Genomic DNA, 19,328 nt, shown 5'->3' on the forward strand with positions numbered 1-19,328 from the left:
ATTTTTTATTGATAAAAAAAATTAGTCTAAGGAAAATGGTTTCCTTCCTCCATTGTTGGAGTTGTGCATTCAATACATGTATGGAAACTAGGGAGGGGTTAGGATTATTTTGTTCTCTTTTAGAACCCCCCCCCCAAAAAAAATAATAATAATAATGAAAATGAGTACTGTAAAACATGATATATTCACGGCATGAAATTTTCGCGAATTGGAGCCGACAGCCTTTTTCGCGGCATGAAATTTTCGCGAATTGCCACTGGCGTTCAATGCATGTAGTGAAGACAAAAACTTTCGCGTGCATTTTAATTTCGCGAATGTCGGCGCTCGCGAAATTCGCGAAATTAAAATGCACACGAAAATTCCTCGTTTTACAGTAATTCGTTAGGCTTTTTTTTGGGGGGGGGGGGCAAGGTCACATTTGTGACATATTTCTTGGATATCTGTGTTCATACAATCATGTTGATTTTATTTTCTTTTTTTAGTTTGTACTAAACAGTAACATGTCAATATAATTCATAGCCTAAAGTGCCTCTCTGATGTGTCGTGGGAGTTATGCCCAATACCTTGTCCTTTCGTGTAGAGAAATTAAGAAGACAGACTTTTTCTCGTGCCAGAAATGGAGCGGTTTTCATTCTCAGAATACAGTTATATGTGATCACAATTCTTAGTAACATTAGTCATCTTTAAGTGACAACATCCCCAGTCATTGTTTACAAAATTTATTCATCTTATCTATTTTACTCACTCACAATGCCTAATTGTGTAAATCATGGCCTTATAACCAATTTAAAATTGGAAATTTTAAGCAATTATTTACACTCACAATTCAAGTCAAGTTTTCATATTATACCTATTTTTTATGCAAATCACTGAATAGTTGCATATAATGCCCACAACAACAACAACAAAAATCTTTGTCACTAAACTTCAGTGTACAAGGATTTTGTCTGTCTCTTGCAGACTCTTCACCTATTCGACATTACCAATCATGCTTAATTTGTGGAAAATCCTGTCTGGTGTACAGATAACAAGGTCCCAATTAACACTAATTATCGTAGTCATTGTCTTTGCTATCTTAATGATCACTGTAGGTATCGAATGCATATATATTGCAACACTTTTTAGAATAAGTATAGTTTTGTGTCATCCACACATAATCATTAGTAACTACAAACCTTTAGTGACACTAGCCTCAAAGTGATTGGATTGTGTAGTAATGTACGTATTCAGTCATCATCAGTTGTATAATGTAAAATTACACATTTCTGTCAAGTCTGTTTTGAGTGATTTGCCAACAATACCATGAAAGAACAACAACAAGTGATTGATTTGAGGTTTAACTTCATTTATTTGAGGACAGGGAGGTTGTTTTGAGTTTTGATGTTAGGAGGATAATACAAGTGTATTAGAAACACAGAAACACACAGAAAATGCTGTGTGTGAATGACTTTGCCACTCTGCATCATGGGATGTAGTGGCTCATGGCCAGTATCCTCTTGGATGATGCTGTGATTTTTGGCTCCAGAATTTGGCAGGGAAATGATGGCCAGAAATTGTTGACGTGATCACTCAGTATGACCAAACGATGCCAGTGATTTTTGTACCCTGCCAAGCAGACCTTTAAGTAGTAAGGGACCCCTGTTACACATGAAAGGTGGCCCGAGGTCTGCTTTTCGTGGCCATCCTGATGGACAATCCCCAACAATGCATATTTCAGGATACTCAAACCATTAAAAAGTTGATAATTACTACTGTATACGCCATAATTTTCACGTACATAAATTTTCGCGAATTGCCGCTGTCACACATTTTCGCGAGTGGTTAAATTCGCGATTGGGGGACCAGAAAAAATATGAAGTGGCAAAGAAAGTGTGAATTTTCAACTTACTAGCAAATAAGAATGATACTAGTTATACTCTGCATGAAAAAAACTTACCAAACTCTGCGAACTAGTAAGTTAGAATTCAACATTTTTGAAGTGGTTAAGTCCATCGCGCTAGATTTCTGACGAGTGGTCCCCTTGCGATAATGGATTGGCTCTCTACAGTATTCGTAAGTAGACGTGGACGTGCGTAAACAAGCTTAGCCAGTATGGTCTGTTCGGTAAGCCGTGACATGGTATTCTAGTACTGAAATGTTCGTATCATCATGGCAAGGGATTCATTTTGGAAGGTAATATTTTCGCGTGTTGTTAATTTCGCGAATAGCTCCCGACTCGCGAAATTCGCGAAAATAAACCCCCCGCGAAATATATAGCGTATACAGTACTTATTTCTTGTGCAGCACATGTCACCATAACAGTCTATTATTGCTTAGTCACAAAAAAAAAGGAAAGTTCACTAAAAACTTTGTACATGAGCATGGCAGAGTAAATAAAAGAGTAAAAAGGCACATTTGAATTGTTCAGTTGTATCCAAACATGGTGGTATGAGGCAAAAAATGCCACGTGGAAGATGATGTCTTCTGGAAAGAGCAACAACTGTTAACGAAAGAAGTATTTAAAACAATGAGACTATTCAGCAAGGACAATGAACTCGATGCGGGGTTTATTGCTGACATACGAGTCCTTCGGGCTGTGATGAAGCAATACCTTACATTTTTACAAACAAAGCATTGATGATGAGAAATAGGGAATTCCCTCTGACGCACTCTCCATACAAACTCTGTGAGCGTCATCAATTCTTGCTTCATCTATGCTCTGCGTGGAAGCAGGTGATGTCAAGTGACTAGCCTTCGTCAAAGGGCTCGCTGTCTTGATTACAAGAGTAACGAGCAGAGGGTCATTACGCAAGACTACTGTAAAACAAGGATTGTTAATTTCGAAAGAGCCAAGACTCCCAAAATTAAAATGCTTGTGAAGTAGTTCTTGTCTGCACAATATGCATTAAATGCCAGAGATGATTTGCAAAAAATTTCATGCCATGAAAAAGGCCATTGGCTCCAGTTCACGAAAATGTCATGTCTCGAAAATATCTTGCTTTACAATAGTCAAGGCACCAAGGAGAGGGTTTTTTGAGATTTGTCTGAATTTCTTAACTTACACCACTCAATTACCAAATGCTACTACTACTATTCGGAAGCACAAAAAAAGTAAAAAAAAAAAAAGAAACACAATTAATAAGTAGATCACCATCCAATTAAGTTGATGCATGCACATTTCGCATCGACATCCAAAGGGCAAATTGAACAAATCATGCACTGTAGGTCGACGTAACTATCAAATCAAATTATTCAGTAGGAGTGGTATAATACAATGTTGTTAAATTTTCTCCAAGTCATGTGTAATGAACACAATCATAGATCTCAAATTGTTTGGAATTTTTCAAGTTATAGAAATTTCATTTTCCTCTTCTGTAATTTATATTTCTGATATCATATAAGTATACCTGTGGAATAAAAACAATTAAATGGAATTTCACAATTTTTTTTTTTTCTGACACATGCAGAGAGCGAATTAATGCAAAGAAATATTTTACAGCTGTATCTCAGTATTAAACACGTCACATGGGTGTGGCCTGTGATTTATACAACAACGACAGAATGAAAATGTCTCCCAGCAGTGATTTATTGCCAGATGTTTTACGAGAAAGTTGATTTGATTCATGGACACATAAGCAGAATAACTTGATGAGGATTTAAAGGAGTTCCTTCTTACTCTGAAATCCCTCCCTGTTACCAGGTGGTATTTGGTTGCAGAGATAAAACAGGCAAACCAGAGAGGTGGGAAACCCATCCCACCTCCCTGGACAAACTGTAGTCCTCAACAGTCAGTCCGCAGCGTGTGCGATAATGAGGCACGAACGACAATTTTATTCAGAATCACGTTTACGCAGTTTGTGCCCTTGAGACTGACGAGATTTCGCGATACTTTGCGAGAGTTTTTGCAGAGGTCGCAACAACAGCTTTCATAGCTTTCGCAGTGCATTGTTTGACCCAGGATGGTTAGTTAAGTTATAGAGCTGATTATGCTCATTAATTTGACACCTAATTTCCCTATTTTTGATGTCAATATAGTAGTCCATTTTAGCATCAAAGTAAACGATTATTTTGCCAATGTTCAAGAAGCTTTTAGATCATAGTTTGATGTTTTGCTAGTTCCTGACTGGTATTGAAAATAGATCTCCGTAATTTCTTCGATTTCACAATCGTGAAACTTGAGCGAGTATGATCAATTAAAAAACGAAGAGGGGCACCATTTTTAAGGTTGTGAATTTTCCTGTTGAAAACAAGGCAAATTATGTTTTCTTACTGGAAGTGGGGTAGTGAATGAACACGCGTGGAATGTGTTGTTGATACCCAGACAATGGTCGTGGACAATGGCCAGGATTGGAATGTTTCATGAGGAATTCCACTATCGCAGCTAGTCTTTGTTCATTCTGAAATGTGGTGTGTGCAAGCACATGGAAACATGTGCTTACTTCTTTCATGTGCATGCATTTCACCCTGTGTCAAGAATTCAGACTAGCAGTGCTCGGGGCAATCCACATGAATAATTGATTAAGCATTCATGTGCCTTGCAGCAGAGCTCGGGACAGGTGGCAGCCAGGTCCATTGTTCAGGGTCATTGTAAGTGCACACTCACATACACATCATTGGTTCCTGTGTAAAGTTCAAGTTTTGTATAGAGAGTGAAAATTCGATCACAATCTGGAACCTAACATTTAAAACTAACAGCATTGAGTCAGCAGCCAATGGATACTACGCAATGCGACACGCCGCGTCTTGCGACAGATTTCGACCAATCACAGACCCGGAATTCCGATGCGAATGCGAGGATAATCTTTTTAAACTCGACGCTAGACATGTCTCTGAATTTTGCTAGTTCCTGACCCGTATTGAAATGAAGATGGGAAAACGTGCCCTTATTGTGATACTATATACTTTAGCGGACATAGTCTTCACCATATTTTAGAGGGGCATGAAAGATTTCAGGTTAGTTTTTTGGCGTCAAACGTGAAGGAATATTTTTGAATACAATACCGAACTTCGAGAGGGATTTTGATATTCTATATTCTTCTTTTCCGTTTATTTTGATCATGAGCATATTTGCTTATGTTTTCTCTTTCAGTCGATACTAAAAGTGTCGAAAACTGACGAGAAATACTCGTTCTACACGGATTTATTCATGACCATGTATCTGCTCATTACGTATGCAAGCACCGCTCAGCCGTGCATACGACTTGAATAAATACGTGCGTTTTCACTCGCGCTGCGGACTGACTGTCAAAAGCAGCAGTATTTTTGAAATAACTTTCACTTTCATGAAAAAAATTCCTGCAGAGCTATGTCATTACAGAAGCATTCACAGTGGAATTACTGTGGTAAGCCACAGTGCCCCCCCCCCCCCTGTTAATAGTTTTAAAAGTTTTCAAAGGAAGGGGAGAGGGGGAATCCCCATTGAAAGTTTAATGGCAAGTGACCCATTGCTGTTTTTGCCTGAATCAAGCGGATATGTCCTGCCCCGCCACAGGAAGTTGGTCTTTATCAGTATTATGTCTGCTTCTTGATCAACAGCTGCAGCTATCGTATTTTTTTTCACTGCAACATCCCATGTGCCACCCATAAGTTTTTATCCCCAGGTGGCAACTTTTTATATCTAAGAAGAGAGTCTTTCAACATGGGAAGCAGGAAACCCCAATGAAAGGCAGGAAATTCCAGCATTCATACACAATGATCGGTGGCAAATTACACATGTATCCCTTTTTCCTTTTTCTTTTCTTTTTTTTAAATCAAGCGGGACTGATTTGTACATCAAGGTGCTGATTGCTATAACAGTGAAACGTTGCAAAAATCTATTTTCAAAAATGAATATGGGGGGGGGGGTGTGAATGTGGCTATACTTGCTTGTGTCTAATTGGAATTTGTGGATGTTGATGTTGATGCCAGATAATGCATTTGGTTAAGCAATCTGTTGCTCACTACTAACTACTATGATGTCACAGTCAACAGCCTTGGCAGCTACCTGATATATACATGTAGTTGCACAGTTTATATGTGGTGGCGGGAAGGAATCCAATCGTTGATTTGAAATCATGGATGCCAAATGTTACCATTTTCTGCACTCTTGTTGCAAAATGTCAAAGCATGTTTCATGTAAAGTTACGAGTATTACACTCCTATCTGCATTTTTTAGATATATTTTGTGTGGCTTTTGCTCTCCCAAATGCTGCAATTAGTCTAATGTTAACTTTTGTGAACAACCAATTAAAACTGTATCAATCTGATTTAGATTAGTCCAGAGTGTACATGAGTTGTGATGATGTGAAAGAAATGTTTGTCATTCTATCTGTTGCTTTTCAGAGTGTAGTATCACAAGAAATAACATATTATTGGTGTCCATGTGTTAATTTTTCCCCAAAACATAAGTTCTAATCATAGTCTGTTTCAGTGAGATAATGACAATGTGTTCCCTGTGCATTCAATTCGTAGCATACTGTGAGAATGTGATGCACAAGTGTGTAAAAGAAATCACTTTTCTTTTTTTAGTCGAATTGGGAAGAGTCTTCAGTTTGCAGAAAGCTGAATATTTTGCTATTCCAAGAACCACAATAGTCCCCCCTCAAAAAAAAAAAATAGTTAAGAAACTACCATTTTGATATAACTATGTCATCACTGACTGTTGCTTCCTGTCCTTTAGCATTTGTCTACTGTACCTAAACAATATGATGTGATTTACACACATATTCTTGGAAATAAATGTAAGGTATTTTTCTTTTCAGTTTCATGAGGATTTAGCTCCGTCTTGGAAATGTAAGGTGTTTTTCTTTACAGCTTCAGAAGGATTGAGTTTCGTGATTTCTCTCAAAATATGGGATGGAAACTTTTTAGATTTCCCATACTATATTAACTTGCTTTCAGAGAAATTCCAAGCAATTTACCAGTTTCTGTAATAGCAGTTTCAGTTGATATAACTTTCCATTTTTTTTTAATGTATTTTAGGGATTTTCTGCTTTATTTTTGGGGGGTTGCTTCATTTTTTAGATTTTATCAGTTAACCAATGATATCATGTTGTATGTTTGTTTGTTTTTTTATTCTCTGCAGGCTTTCTGTCAGGCATTACAGGAGATGGATGTGAAAAATTTCAAGAGTTTCTGCAAGGTATGTATTCAATATCAGACATTGATGTCATTTTTCCATTTATTTTGATTTATCAGCCACAACCCACTTATCAAGAAATTCAGGGAGATTTTCTTTTTCTCTTTACATTACAGACAGAAAAAAAAAAATACAGAAGAAATTATGTATGTCTGTTGAGGTCTGTGAATTATGTATGTCTGTTGAGGTCTTTGTTTGTTCTATAACTTTTGATAACTTCGCTTTTCTATTCTCTTCTAGTTTGCTCCCCTCCCCCCCATTCTCAGAAAATTTCGTGATGTTGTCTGACAGTCTGTTTTAATGCTTGATATGTTCAAATAATTTGAGTACAAGTACAAGAAGTATTTGAGGCCATTCCAAATATATGAAGTATTGGTCTCTTTCGTTGGAAGGAGTTCCTAGCCACTTGAATAATAGGGCAGCAACTGTTTATTGTACAACAAATTTCTGTGAAAATGTATGAAAGGGTCCGGGGGTAATTGCCCAGGGGGTAATTGCCCTAGACCCGTGCATGAAGTGTAGCAGATTTTGTAGTCAATTTCTTGGAAATTCATTGGAAACCAAAAGTGAAACCACGTGTCAAAAGTCTACCCTCTTGAAATATTCCAGAAATGTTCGTGGCTAAATATTCTACCCTGACTTCAGCTTTCAAATCACATGTAATGTTCATGCCTAGGCTTACATACGTCTACATGTATCTCCTCTGATTTGTGACTCATTTTCTGTGGTGCAAAAGAGAACTTTAGGGTACTGCACAAATTGTAAAGATCATTGTGGCAAGGGTGTTTTTGTGATAGGAGTGGCCTGCTTGCATAGTTGCAAAGAGTATACATGTAGTAGAAATAGTTTTCTTTTTCTAATCCCTCTAAGACTAGATTCTCGGTGTGAGTTTTTGTTGGCTTATGTACATAAGCCTGAGGCATGTATGACTGTGTAATCCACAACATTCCTAGACAGTATGTCAAAGCCCCAAGGGAGATGGTTGCTTGGTTAACTACCCCCTCCTCATTGCAAGTTCCATTAATTTTCCAGGCTCACTCAATTTTTACTGGTTGCTTTTAAACCCAGTGTGAATGTGATGTTGAGAATTGTCAGTTGGCAGTCAATGCAAATATCATTCAGTGTGACTTCATGTATGTACAGTTTTATGTGAGTAGTGGGCCAATTTCCTCGAACTTCATTAGGCCCATTATAATGGCACATTGGCAAAGCGAGGATACTTATGTATAAAAGTCCTCAACAAAGTTTTCACACTCCTCCCCCCCCCCCCAAAAAAAAAAAAAAAAAAATTATTGTTGGGAAAGTCTAGTTTTGTTTTCAGAGTTCAAAATGCTTTGTGTTCACAGTGAGTAAAAAAAAAAAATAGATTACTAATTATAATGATGATAGTGTATGTGTCCTCGACAGTAAGTATGCAGTTTTCTTGGTTTTTTGTTGAGCACACCAGAGGTGAGGTAAGACTACATGTATAAGGGATCGCCTGCTGCGTCTGTCAGTCCGTCGTCCGTCCGTAACGCTACAAAAACTTAAAGGGATTGTACAGTTATTGTTGAGACCTAATTTCAGGTTTCTAACATTTTTTGGTGAGATAATGAGAAACCTCTTATAAAATGTGAAAGAGCATGTAATTCTATGAGGAATTCAACGTTTATTTGATGAAAATTGGTTTTGAAATGGCTGAGATATCAAAAAAGAGCGATTCTAATAAAGTGTGGGACCCACACTTTATTACGATCGCTTTGTTTTACTTTGTTTTTTGATGTTTCAGTCATTCCAAACCCGATCTTCGTCAAATAAACTTTGAATTCCTCTTAAAATGGTATGTTCTGTACTATATCATAAGTGTTTTCTTGGTATCTCGCAAAAAGTTAAAAACCCAATTCTCATCTCCACCAAAACTGTACTATATTACTTTGTATTGAGTGCTTTGATGTCGATCAAACTTAGAGTGAAGAGTGTTTATGCAAAGTTACGCATGTTACCAAACAGGAAGGTCACCTTGAGGTCAAAGGTCATAGGCAGGGGTTCAACGAACTTTAAGCGACCAATGTTAAGTTTTTACGGCGTGTTTCGATTATGGCTCATAACTTTTGATTGGTATGTCCATTTGTGACCAAATGTGAATATTAGGTGTCCCTTGAGGAGTTGAAGGTCATTACAAGGTCAGAGGTCACAGTATTGGGTCAACAAACTTTTAGGGGCCAATGTTAAAGGGGTGGTACAGTATTGGTGGAGATGAGGATTGGGCTTTTAACTTTTTGTGAGATACCAAGAAAACACTTATGATATAGTACAGAGCATACCATTTTAAGAGGAATTCAAAGTTTATTTGATGAAAATCAGGTTTGGAATGACTGAAACATCCAAAAACAAAGTAAAACAAAGCTATATTGTACAGTGCACTCCCGTTATAACAAAATGCTCGGCAGTTTTCTTTCGTTATAACGAAATTTCGTTATAACCGAACAAATACAATATATAATGAAAACAAGGAAACCACGTATATATATCATATCCTGTTTGCTGAATAGTCATCATACACTAGAAAGCTATGTGAAATGTGATGGGATAACTGTATTTCAATAATAAACGCAACTTCCCCTCAGAAACTGTGCGTGACACAAGGAGTGAACTCACAGTGGTGTGAAGCGTTCACCCATGTAGAGACGCTATATATGCTTGTTCCGCTACGTATTTTCGAAAGCAATTCGCATTTCGTTATAACGGAGCACATTTCTTTTGTTTTTCTTTGTGGCGCTCGGAAAAGACTTCGTTATAACGGAAATTTCGCTATAACCGTGTTCGTTATAAGCAAATTTTGTACCATAGACTTTAATGGTGATAATTTTGGGACCAGAAGATTTACTTCATTATAACGAAATTTCGTTATAACCGTGTTCGTTGTAACGGGAGTGCACTGTATTAGAATCGCTCTTTTTTGGATATCTCAGCCATTTCAAAAACAATTTTTATCAAATAAACATTGAGTTCCTCATAGTATTACATGCTCTTTCATGTTATTTTTTTCATAAGAGGTTTTTCATTATCTCACCAAAAAATATTAGAAACTTGAAATTAGGTCTCAACCAAAACCGTAGGATCCCTTTAAGTTTTTATGGTCATTTTGATTATGGCTCATATATTTTGATTGGTATGTCCGTCCGTTTGCCACCAAACTTAAATGGTAGGTGCCCCTTGGGGAATTGACGGTCACCACAAGGTCAAAGGTCACAACAGGGGTCAACAAACTTCTAGGGGCCAGTGTTAAGTTTGCAGCGCGTTTCAATTATGGCTTATAACTATTGCTTGGTAGGACTGTTTGCGACCAAACTTTGGCGGTAGATGTCTCTTGGGGAGTTGAAGATCACTACAAGGTCAAAGGTCACAAACAGGGGTCATGAACTTTTAGGGGCCAATGTTAAGTTGCAAAGCTCTTGTTGTACTATTAAACACTTTGCCTTGATTCCCTTTTATAGCAATCAAAGTTAGATTTTTACAAATGTCTAGGGGTACATTTGTTGGTGAGACACATTTAGCACTTGCCGTATGTTTGTTTGTTTTTTGAGGTAATCCCCTGCATTCCAACATTTAAAAAAGTTTGCAATGTCTGTCTTAAAACCAGACAAATGAGTGGTGCACAAAAGAGAGGCTGCCACTGCTTCTCAGGGGCTCACTCTCACACCCTGGGAACACAGTATCAGTGATCAAAGGGTATCACCTGTGGTCTATGAAGGGAGAAAAATGAAATTTGTGAAACTAGGGGAATTCCACAGCAGCATGCAGTCAACTGGGATGTGTGATTTTCACACAATCACTGCATTTTGTGACAAGAGTGATGCTCATTTATTTGGACCACTGGCCCTGAGGAGTGTTTCTCTTTGCACAGAGGAAACTTTTGTCCTGGAGTGCCAGTCCCATTGTCATCACCACTGGACTTCCCCAGCTTATATTTTGGCTAAAAAGTGATTTTCAGCCATATTGCAATTACCTTTGACCTTTCACTTCTATTCTTACATTTTACATCAACTAAGTGTCTTTTTATTATTTTTCTATTCTTCCAACCTTGTTTTGTGACTGCCAAGACAAGAGTACATCTTAGCTGTGATAGGCTTTAACTTATCAAAGGTAGTTTGCTCACAAAAGAACACAAAATAGGAGTTAAGTTACCAAAGGTACTTTGCAGAAATGTGCCATCAAGAAAAGATACAGAATTATGCATGATAAAAGATTGTGTTTGAAAATAACAAAGATTTAATCATCTCTTGAAGTATGATATAAGATAAGAATATTGATATGAGAGAAAACCTTAAAGCAGCAACTACGAAACACTCATAAGAAATAAATTACATGCTGAAAGGGTCATTATGGCAACTATCTTTGTTCATGGACATTTTTTTTTGTGTGTGTGTGTTACATCATTTCATTATATCACAAACTGTTTTTCAATGTAAAACTTTGAGTGAAACTCAGTTTTTTGAAAATAGCTAATGAAAGAAATTCAAAGTTACATTTCTGCTCTCGTAATGCACCATCAAGATGAGCTTAAATTTATGCCTTCTTTAAAGACTTGATATTTTTGATGAGCACACATTTGCTTAAAGGGGATGGCTAGTAACCGATCAGTGGGAATCAGTGGGAATGCTGAGGGATGATTGTTCCAATCCTTGTGGGATTCATTTAAGAGTACATTATATATCTACTGTTGTGTGAAAATTATTTGCTTCAGAACGGTCTCGTATTCAAGTAATGTGCAGATTAATGCCCCGTCACTGACCAGGGACGCTTACCTGGAAGCATTAAACTGCACATTACTTGAATATGAGACCATTCTGAAGCAAATAATTTTCACACAAGAATAGATATATAATGTACTCTTAAATGAATCCCACAAGGATTGGAACAATCATCCCTCAGCATTCCCACTGATTCCCACTGATCAGTTACTAGCCATCCCCTTTAATATGTTAATTTTCTATCTTTCTGTCACATGTGATCTTTGAGGGCCCCGTTTTATGAAGAGTTAAAATTGATTATAAAGTTGATTTCTATCATAAGTCTATAGCAGCCTGTGTAAAGTAATTTACAAAAGTGTGTTCTAGCATGCTTTTGTACTTTTTGATGCTCCATTCGCTGCTCCATTGCAAGCACACACATTCATTATCGCCAGCACATTGAAAGAGAAAGTAAAGTGCAGCAGGATGAGGTCTTTTCTGTTGTGAGAGCAAGAGACCTGATTACTGATGTGTTCTTTTGTCAAAGATTCTTGGAACCACTTGTAGTTAAGTGCATAACTTCTCTCAGTGCTGTCAAGCCTGATATGAAAGGAATTATTCATTCTAAGAACCATACTTAAATATTATCCCATTCATATACTATTCATATAGATTCTGTTTGTCAAAATAAATCAGAAAAATTTTATGATTTGCATTTGAGGAGGGTACAGCTTTGTAAATTTTCACAAAACACAGCCCTTATTTACACTTTTGTACATATTTCTGGACAGGATTTGCTTTTGTTTAATATGTTTTATCAGGTGAAATTTCACTTCAATCAATTAATAAATAAGCAACAAAATGCACTTATGATTTCTGTTGTGCATCCCTAGAAAACTGACTGCTGTTTCAACTTTCATTGTGTTATCTGGGACATGCCGTGGTCACAGTGTGTGGTCTGAAAGCAATACTAGGCTGGCGCCAATTAATACCAATCAATGCCACTTGCATATAGAATGAGGGCAAATAAATGTTTCACAATGTCCATATTAGATGACCTGGAAAATTATCACTGGAATTCCCCCAAGGGTGTTGATTTATGCTGTCAGGAGCAAATATTGATTTACCCCTACAGCGCCACACAGTTTGTGTTCTAATAGAACTTTTAACCCATTAAGGACTAGTCCCCCCCCCCCCCCCCCCCCCCCCCCGTATACTTGGGCATGTGTCTATGGGAAATGTGTGTTGTAGCAAAATCAGTCCATCCTCAACGAGTTAACCCTAAACAGACCAAGCTTTTTTGGCTATGCTTAAATTGGGGGGGGGGGGGGGGGGGGGGGAGGAGGACTGTTGAATGAAAAAGTTAGGATGGGGAATTCAGTTTTTCACAGGTCATCCTTCTTTTTTGGTTTGCTGAACAAATCTTTACAAAAGCTGTTTGAATTCCAGATGCTATCATAAGTGTGTATGTACAAAAAGTTATTGAGTTGATAAGGAGAACTGTGTTCACACCTTTGATGAAACTCTTGTTTCCACCATCTCCAGGGTGACTTTGTTCACAAGAGGGATATTTTCGCAGATTGTGACTTGAAGGACAATTTTGCAAGTTGTTGAATTTGTGATAGTGAACCCAATAGAATGAGAAAAAACTTTGATAACTATGTTTGAAGTGACTCAGAAGAGGTTTTATTTCACTCTTTTTCTCCTTGCAGGTGTTTTTCGAATCAGCCAAAAAGTCAGCCGTTACATCATGACAGTGGACCGCGTGGAGCGGTTGACATCCCACATCTTCGCTAATCACATCAGCTGCCATGTTGAGAGACAATTCATAGATTGCTTACTGCAATCTTGCGCATGAAAAGCGGAGGAGCGGGGAAAAAATGCAGCAGTGCAAGTCTGTAAATAGAAAAAGTTATTTTTCAGTAATTATTCGTCTTTTCCTTACAACTGGATGCCAAGAACAGCTGCCGATATTTACAAGCCATTGTCAAGGTCCGGTCATTGAAGAGAACATGGTGGCCCAAGTACACTTTGTGAGGAAATCAACTGGAACATTTGCATGATAACATTGCAGGACAAGTCAGAGAATAGTGCAATTGCAAGTCATCTGCCGTGGTTCATCAAAATTTGCCTCAAGAAAACAACGTCCATCAGAACTAGAAAATTTAAGCATCAAGTTCTGGTATCATTACGCTTTTTTTTTCTTGGCCCTCTCATCATGATGTAATATTATGTTACTTCTTTGTTACCTCTTAGTTTTTTTAACTTTGGTGAGTGCAAACAGAGATTTGAAAATGAAGATGAATTTTGTGTTTTCATGCTTACCTTAGTTGAAAATATTTGAATGCATAGTCCATCATTACTTACAGAAAAGTTTGTTATCCTTTGAACAACAAGGGACAAATGGTTGAGACAGTGTTGTTTGTGCATCTGCTCAGAGCTTTGTTCAACTGAAAATATGCAATGAATTGTGAATCAAGTGCACATCACATTTGCGAATCAGTCTTTATGTGTTTTGTTTTGCTTATCCTGCATTTTAAAGTTCATCCTGCTCTTATCCTTCCCAAGCTGTAGACAGTATGTAGTTGTTTTATGCAGGGTCAGGGGCATCTTTACAACATGCCGAGACAGCGTGTAAATTTTCTGCAAAAATTGTTTGGATGATGTGCCCAATGAAAACATGAGCATATCATCTCTGTCCATGGTATCACTGCAGGGTATTGACAAGTCATGGCGTAGCATTACGTCTAAAAATACACACGAGAGGAGCTCATGTAAAAGTATTGTTTTTATTTATATCGTTTTTTTCCCCTCTCCTTCATAAATAGAGAAGGAAAATTCCTCAGAGCAAGCATGTATTATGAAATATATTGCTCTTTGAAAAGAAGAGATTTTTTTTTTTAATCTTGTGTGCTTTTTCAATTCTTAGTCAAGCACCTGAGTGGTTTTTATTTGCCTATCAATTTAACATGGAAGTCAAGTGACCATCTTGAGAAATGGGGCTTATTCTGCTGAAATGATTTTCTTTTTTTTTAACATTCCTTCTTTAGTATTTCTCACATTTGGTGTTTTTCATGCATGCATCTTTGGTTTGGATAATTGCTTTATATACTGATTTCAAGGTGTATGTGTAATTGCAGCTGCTTTTGCAATTTAATGACAGAAATGTTTTGTCCGATAGGTTGGACTCTACATGCCTTTCGTAATCTATGTCATCCTCTTAAAGCTTATCAGGGATTTTGGTTACAAAAATATATTTTGGTGGAAACGGACAAGAAAGAAAAGAAAATTGTGGTGGGGATCAGTAGCGCACTGGATGTAGATTCCTGTATGTGAAATAAGGTGGGCTTTATGGTATATCAACCAAACTACATTATGTTGTATGAAAACTGCACTATGTCATTTACACAAATCAAATACATAGGACAAGCATGGAAGTAATTAAAATTACTGTAAAGAATGTAGAAAACTTTGTGCTGGAGAGAAGCCAAATAAATGTACTTCAGACATCTGATAATTTGATAATTGGACATTAAATAATTGATGGTTTCAAGGTAAACTTCCCCCCTTCCAACTATAAAATCTGATTATGTGTAAGAGTTTTGCTTAATCTCCATGAAGATTTATTTGTAAATCTGGGCAACATCAAGTGCTAAGTCTGACCAGGAGAAAAGTAGAGGAGAGAAAAAAAGGAGGTCAAAAACTTGCCCCTCCCCCCCCCCCCTAAAACCAGATTATGTGTAAGTTTTGGAAGATTTATGTGTAAATCTGGGCAGCCTCATGTAATGAGTCTGACCGTGGAACAAGTAGAATATGTTCGAAGTGCCAATATTCTGGTTTGCCCAAGATTACTTTCAAGACTACTAAACCCAAGTGATTTTAGACAAAATGTTGCAGGTGTAAAGGAGGTCAAAAACTTGCTGCATTTGTCAGTGCTATTTCAACATCAGAGTTCTGGTGTGTGTGTGTGTTTTGTTTTCTCTTTCTTTTTTCTTTTGTATGTAGTGGGGTCGAGTTGCCCCCCTCCCCCAAGTAAAATATGTACTTTCAAAATATTCATTTATGTCCTTTGAATAGTTGCAAACATTTCATCCAAGATGATGGGAAATTGCATGTATTGTTGTGCCAGAGTAGAAATGCATCATGTCGAGCTGAGATGTAAATCATGCCATGCAATGATGTAAGTCAAGGCAATAAAGCAGGTATTTGAAAGGTCTACGCACATGTAGCATCAATATTACCCTTGTCATCTTCATAGTATTCTATATTTCCTGTAATACATGAGCTCTGTTGATTGTGTGCTGTGAATTTTTCATGGAAAACATGCACAAGATGTGCCAAATAGGATTACACTTTTCCCAGAAGGTGTGTTCCACTCTTTCAAATATCCCACTTTTTTCTGATCAGTTTTCTCTCTGACAAATTACTATCTTAGAATGTCCTATTATAAAATGGGATTACCAGTAACTGTGCTCATCTGTCAAAAGAATTAGTCATATGTTTAGAGTATTGTTTTATGAATTGAATTAATTCATTCCAACATAATGCCCTAACTATGGTTTGCAAAGCCTAGAGCGCAGAGATATTGCAATCTCATCGATGTTACCAGTGTCTCATCCAGAGTTTTAGTATTCATAGGCAGTCACTAGGGAAGCATAGTAAAGTGCAAATATGCACTTATGAGAAGGCAAATTACTTACCATTGAGAGCAAGGACATAAGGAGCATTAAGTACTGAAAATAGCCAAAGGATCTACAGGTAATTTGCCTGTAATATCTACCTACCCTATTTGTTTCATGATTCCAGTGCACATTTTATGTTTTCGAAGTCCAAATTGAATCGCTGCAAATTCTTGACAGTGATAGGGAAAAAGGTATTCACGGTTCTTTTTCGGGTTGGCCATATTTTTTTGATGTAGGAAACAGTGGAATAGATATGGGCATCAACAAATACTTGCTCTCACTGTTGTTATGTTACAGAAGCCATTAATGGAAAGAAATAGTATAAATCTATTGTCGGGAATCACTTTGTTTTGTCTTGCTGTCTTTATGTTTGTCACATGCTGCTCTTATGCCATTTCTTTCTTTATTTCTTTCTTTATTTTTTCATCTCTTGACTGTCTTGCAGGCAGATTGATTGCAAATGTTCCATGAAATATCAATGCTTTAGAAGAATCCATATTCACAGTAAGAGTCTATTATGAATTTGATTTCGTATTGCACCAATTTTCAAACTGAAATTTAGTCAATGCACATGATATCCTTAATAACTGTGGCCGAATTCAGTTCTCTGTGGGAATGATTGAGCTGACTGATAATAAGATGTATCAGTATTTTTTTTTAAAATCCTGCATTTAATTTTCTTAAATTCAAATTTGCTGATTTAAATGTCAATTTCCTGCATGTATATATTATTTTTCATTTATTGTTGTACATGTGTATGAAAATATAAAATCAAATAAAAATCCTGTTTAAAAAAAAACAGGATTTCAAAGCCATTATTGCAGTGCTTGTGACATTTCTTTGTAAATTTTCATGAAATATGCCAAATTGACAACAGTGGTTATTCGTGTTGTTGTTGTTGCTGTTCTTTGTCAGATGTTTTTGATAACTTGACAACGTGGCAGGCAAAATTATCAGTGTGTTTGAATGTTCCGGTGTTTTGAGTCCTTGTGTCTGTATGCTCCTGGCTGGCTTTGTTTGATACTCTGTATATGTTTTGTGCTTAAGGAATTTTAAAGAAATTTAGGATACATCCTTGCTTTTATGAACAATGACATTTGCAAAAAAGATTGGACATTAGGGTTAGGGATTTACAATGTATTTTCTTCTTCCTGTTTGTTTTTGTTTTTGTTTTGTTTTGTTTTACTACTTGGCATCACTGCCTAGTCTCTGCAACTGGCACCAATGAGTGAGACCATCAGCACAAAATATTTCAAGCAATTTATGAAAAAGACTAGAAATGTCGCTATGGCGACTGATGCCTCCGCCATAATGCATGATTCTCCCAATAGTTGTATAATACAATGTCTTCACAATGTGTGATGACAGTTTCACATAACTGGCAAAATATTGATATGACAGGTTTGTCAGAAATGTCTTGAATGTTCACTTTCCTCAAACTGGGTTTGCTATAATTGTCTAAGAGTGCAACCTATAAATATTTGGGGAATTGAGGAATTTTACTGGACTTCTGACCGACTCTATTATAAGTTAATACATTAAGTAATTTTCAAGGTATGAAGAAAGAGTGTAATTGCAGTACAAAATAGATTTTTTAAATTCAAACCTGACCTTTGACCCTTAACCTTTGACCTTCTGGCTGGAAATTTCCCAGAGAATCTCCATTAGGTAATACATGTATCTATAAAGTTTTAAAACTAATAATGCAAGCATTGCATAATAGTATATGAGGGAAACAGTAACATTTTGAGGAGTTGACCTTGACCTTTGACCCCTGACTATTGACCCATGACCCCTAAATTCCCTGGAGAATCCCTGCCAGTCAGTACATGCATATGTACCAAGTTCCATGAAGTTGTACATTGAACCATTTGCGAGAAAAGTGAAATTGCTACATTTTCACCTAACCTTTGACCTTTTGACCTTTGACCTTATGACATGAAACTCTGGAGAATCTTTACGCAGTAATACATGTCTACACTAAGTTTCAATAAAATACCTTTGGGCATTGCATAGATATGGGGGAAATAGCAACATTTCAGCATTTGACCTTGACCTTTTGACCTTTGACCTCTTGCCAATGACATTAAAATCTCCTCAACTAATTGCCCCATCATACATCATCCTTGGACCAAGTTTGGTGAAAGCTGCTTCATCCAGTTTTGAGTTATCACGTAAACAGATACATTTTTTATTTGACCTTGATCTTTGACCTTTGACCTCTGTCCGATTCCACTAAAAAACTAATATAATTGTCCCATTATACATCATCCTCGGACAAAGTTGGGTGAAATTTGCTCGATCCAATCTTGAGTTATCGCGTAAATGGATACAATTTCATGATTTTACCTTGACCTTTGACCTTTGGCCGATTTCACCCAAAATCTGATCAAGTAATTGCCCCATCATACTTTATACTTGGACCAAGTTTGGTAAAATTCCAGTCAATATTTCTCACGTTATCGCGTAAACGAATGCGGACGGACGGACGTACGGACGGACGGACGGACAACCCGAGAACATAATGCCTCCGGCACCACTTCGTGGCGGAGGCATAATAATAAACATAAATCTGAGCATCCTCTTTTTTTTTTCTTTTTTTTTTTGGAAAACACAAAATGGCAACCAAGGACTTTAAAGCTAGATTTTACATGTGCAACTTTGAATGTCGTCATCACTTAAGAAAATCAGTTTGGCGCACATAGATTAATCAGAGACCCACATTTAATGAAATTTAATTTGCATATTTATGCATATACATAGTGCACTCCTGTTATAACAAGCATGCATATAAGGAAATTCTGGTTACAATGAATTAAACATTCAGGCCCAAACTAT

At 37.0% G+C, this 19,328-nt stretch overlaps 1 protein-coding gene across 1 annotated transcript in view; it reads left to right on the forward strand.

The window, feature by feature from the left end:
* Positions 1-17,348, forward strand: part of LOC139743774 (exportin-T-like) — a 101,933-nt gene extending 84,585 nt beyond the window's left edge. Inside the window, exons 21-22 of the mRNA XM_071654227.1 lie at positions 7,043-7,099; positions 13,521-17,348. Coding sequence (XP_071510328.1) covers positions 7,043-7,099; positions 13,521-13,562 — 99 coding nt within the window. The 3' untranslated portion in view covers positions 13,563-17,348. The remainder of the gene's footprint in view (positions 1-7,042; positions 7,100-13,520) is intronic.
* The last annotated feature ends 1,980 nt before the right edge of the window (positions 17,349-19,328 follow it).

This window comes from Diadema antillarum, unplaced genomic scaffold (assembly GCF_040938485.1).
Source record: "Diadema antillarum isolate AM-2024a unplaced genomic scaffold, OU_Dant_1.0 seq00001105_RagTag, whole genome shotgun sequence".
Classification (NCBI taxonomy): domain Eukaryota; kingdom Metazoa; phylum Echinodermata; class Echinoidea; order Diadematoida; family Diadematidae; genus Diadema; species Diadema antillarum.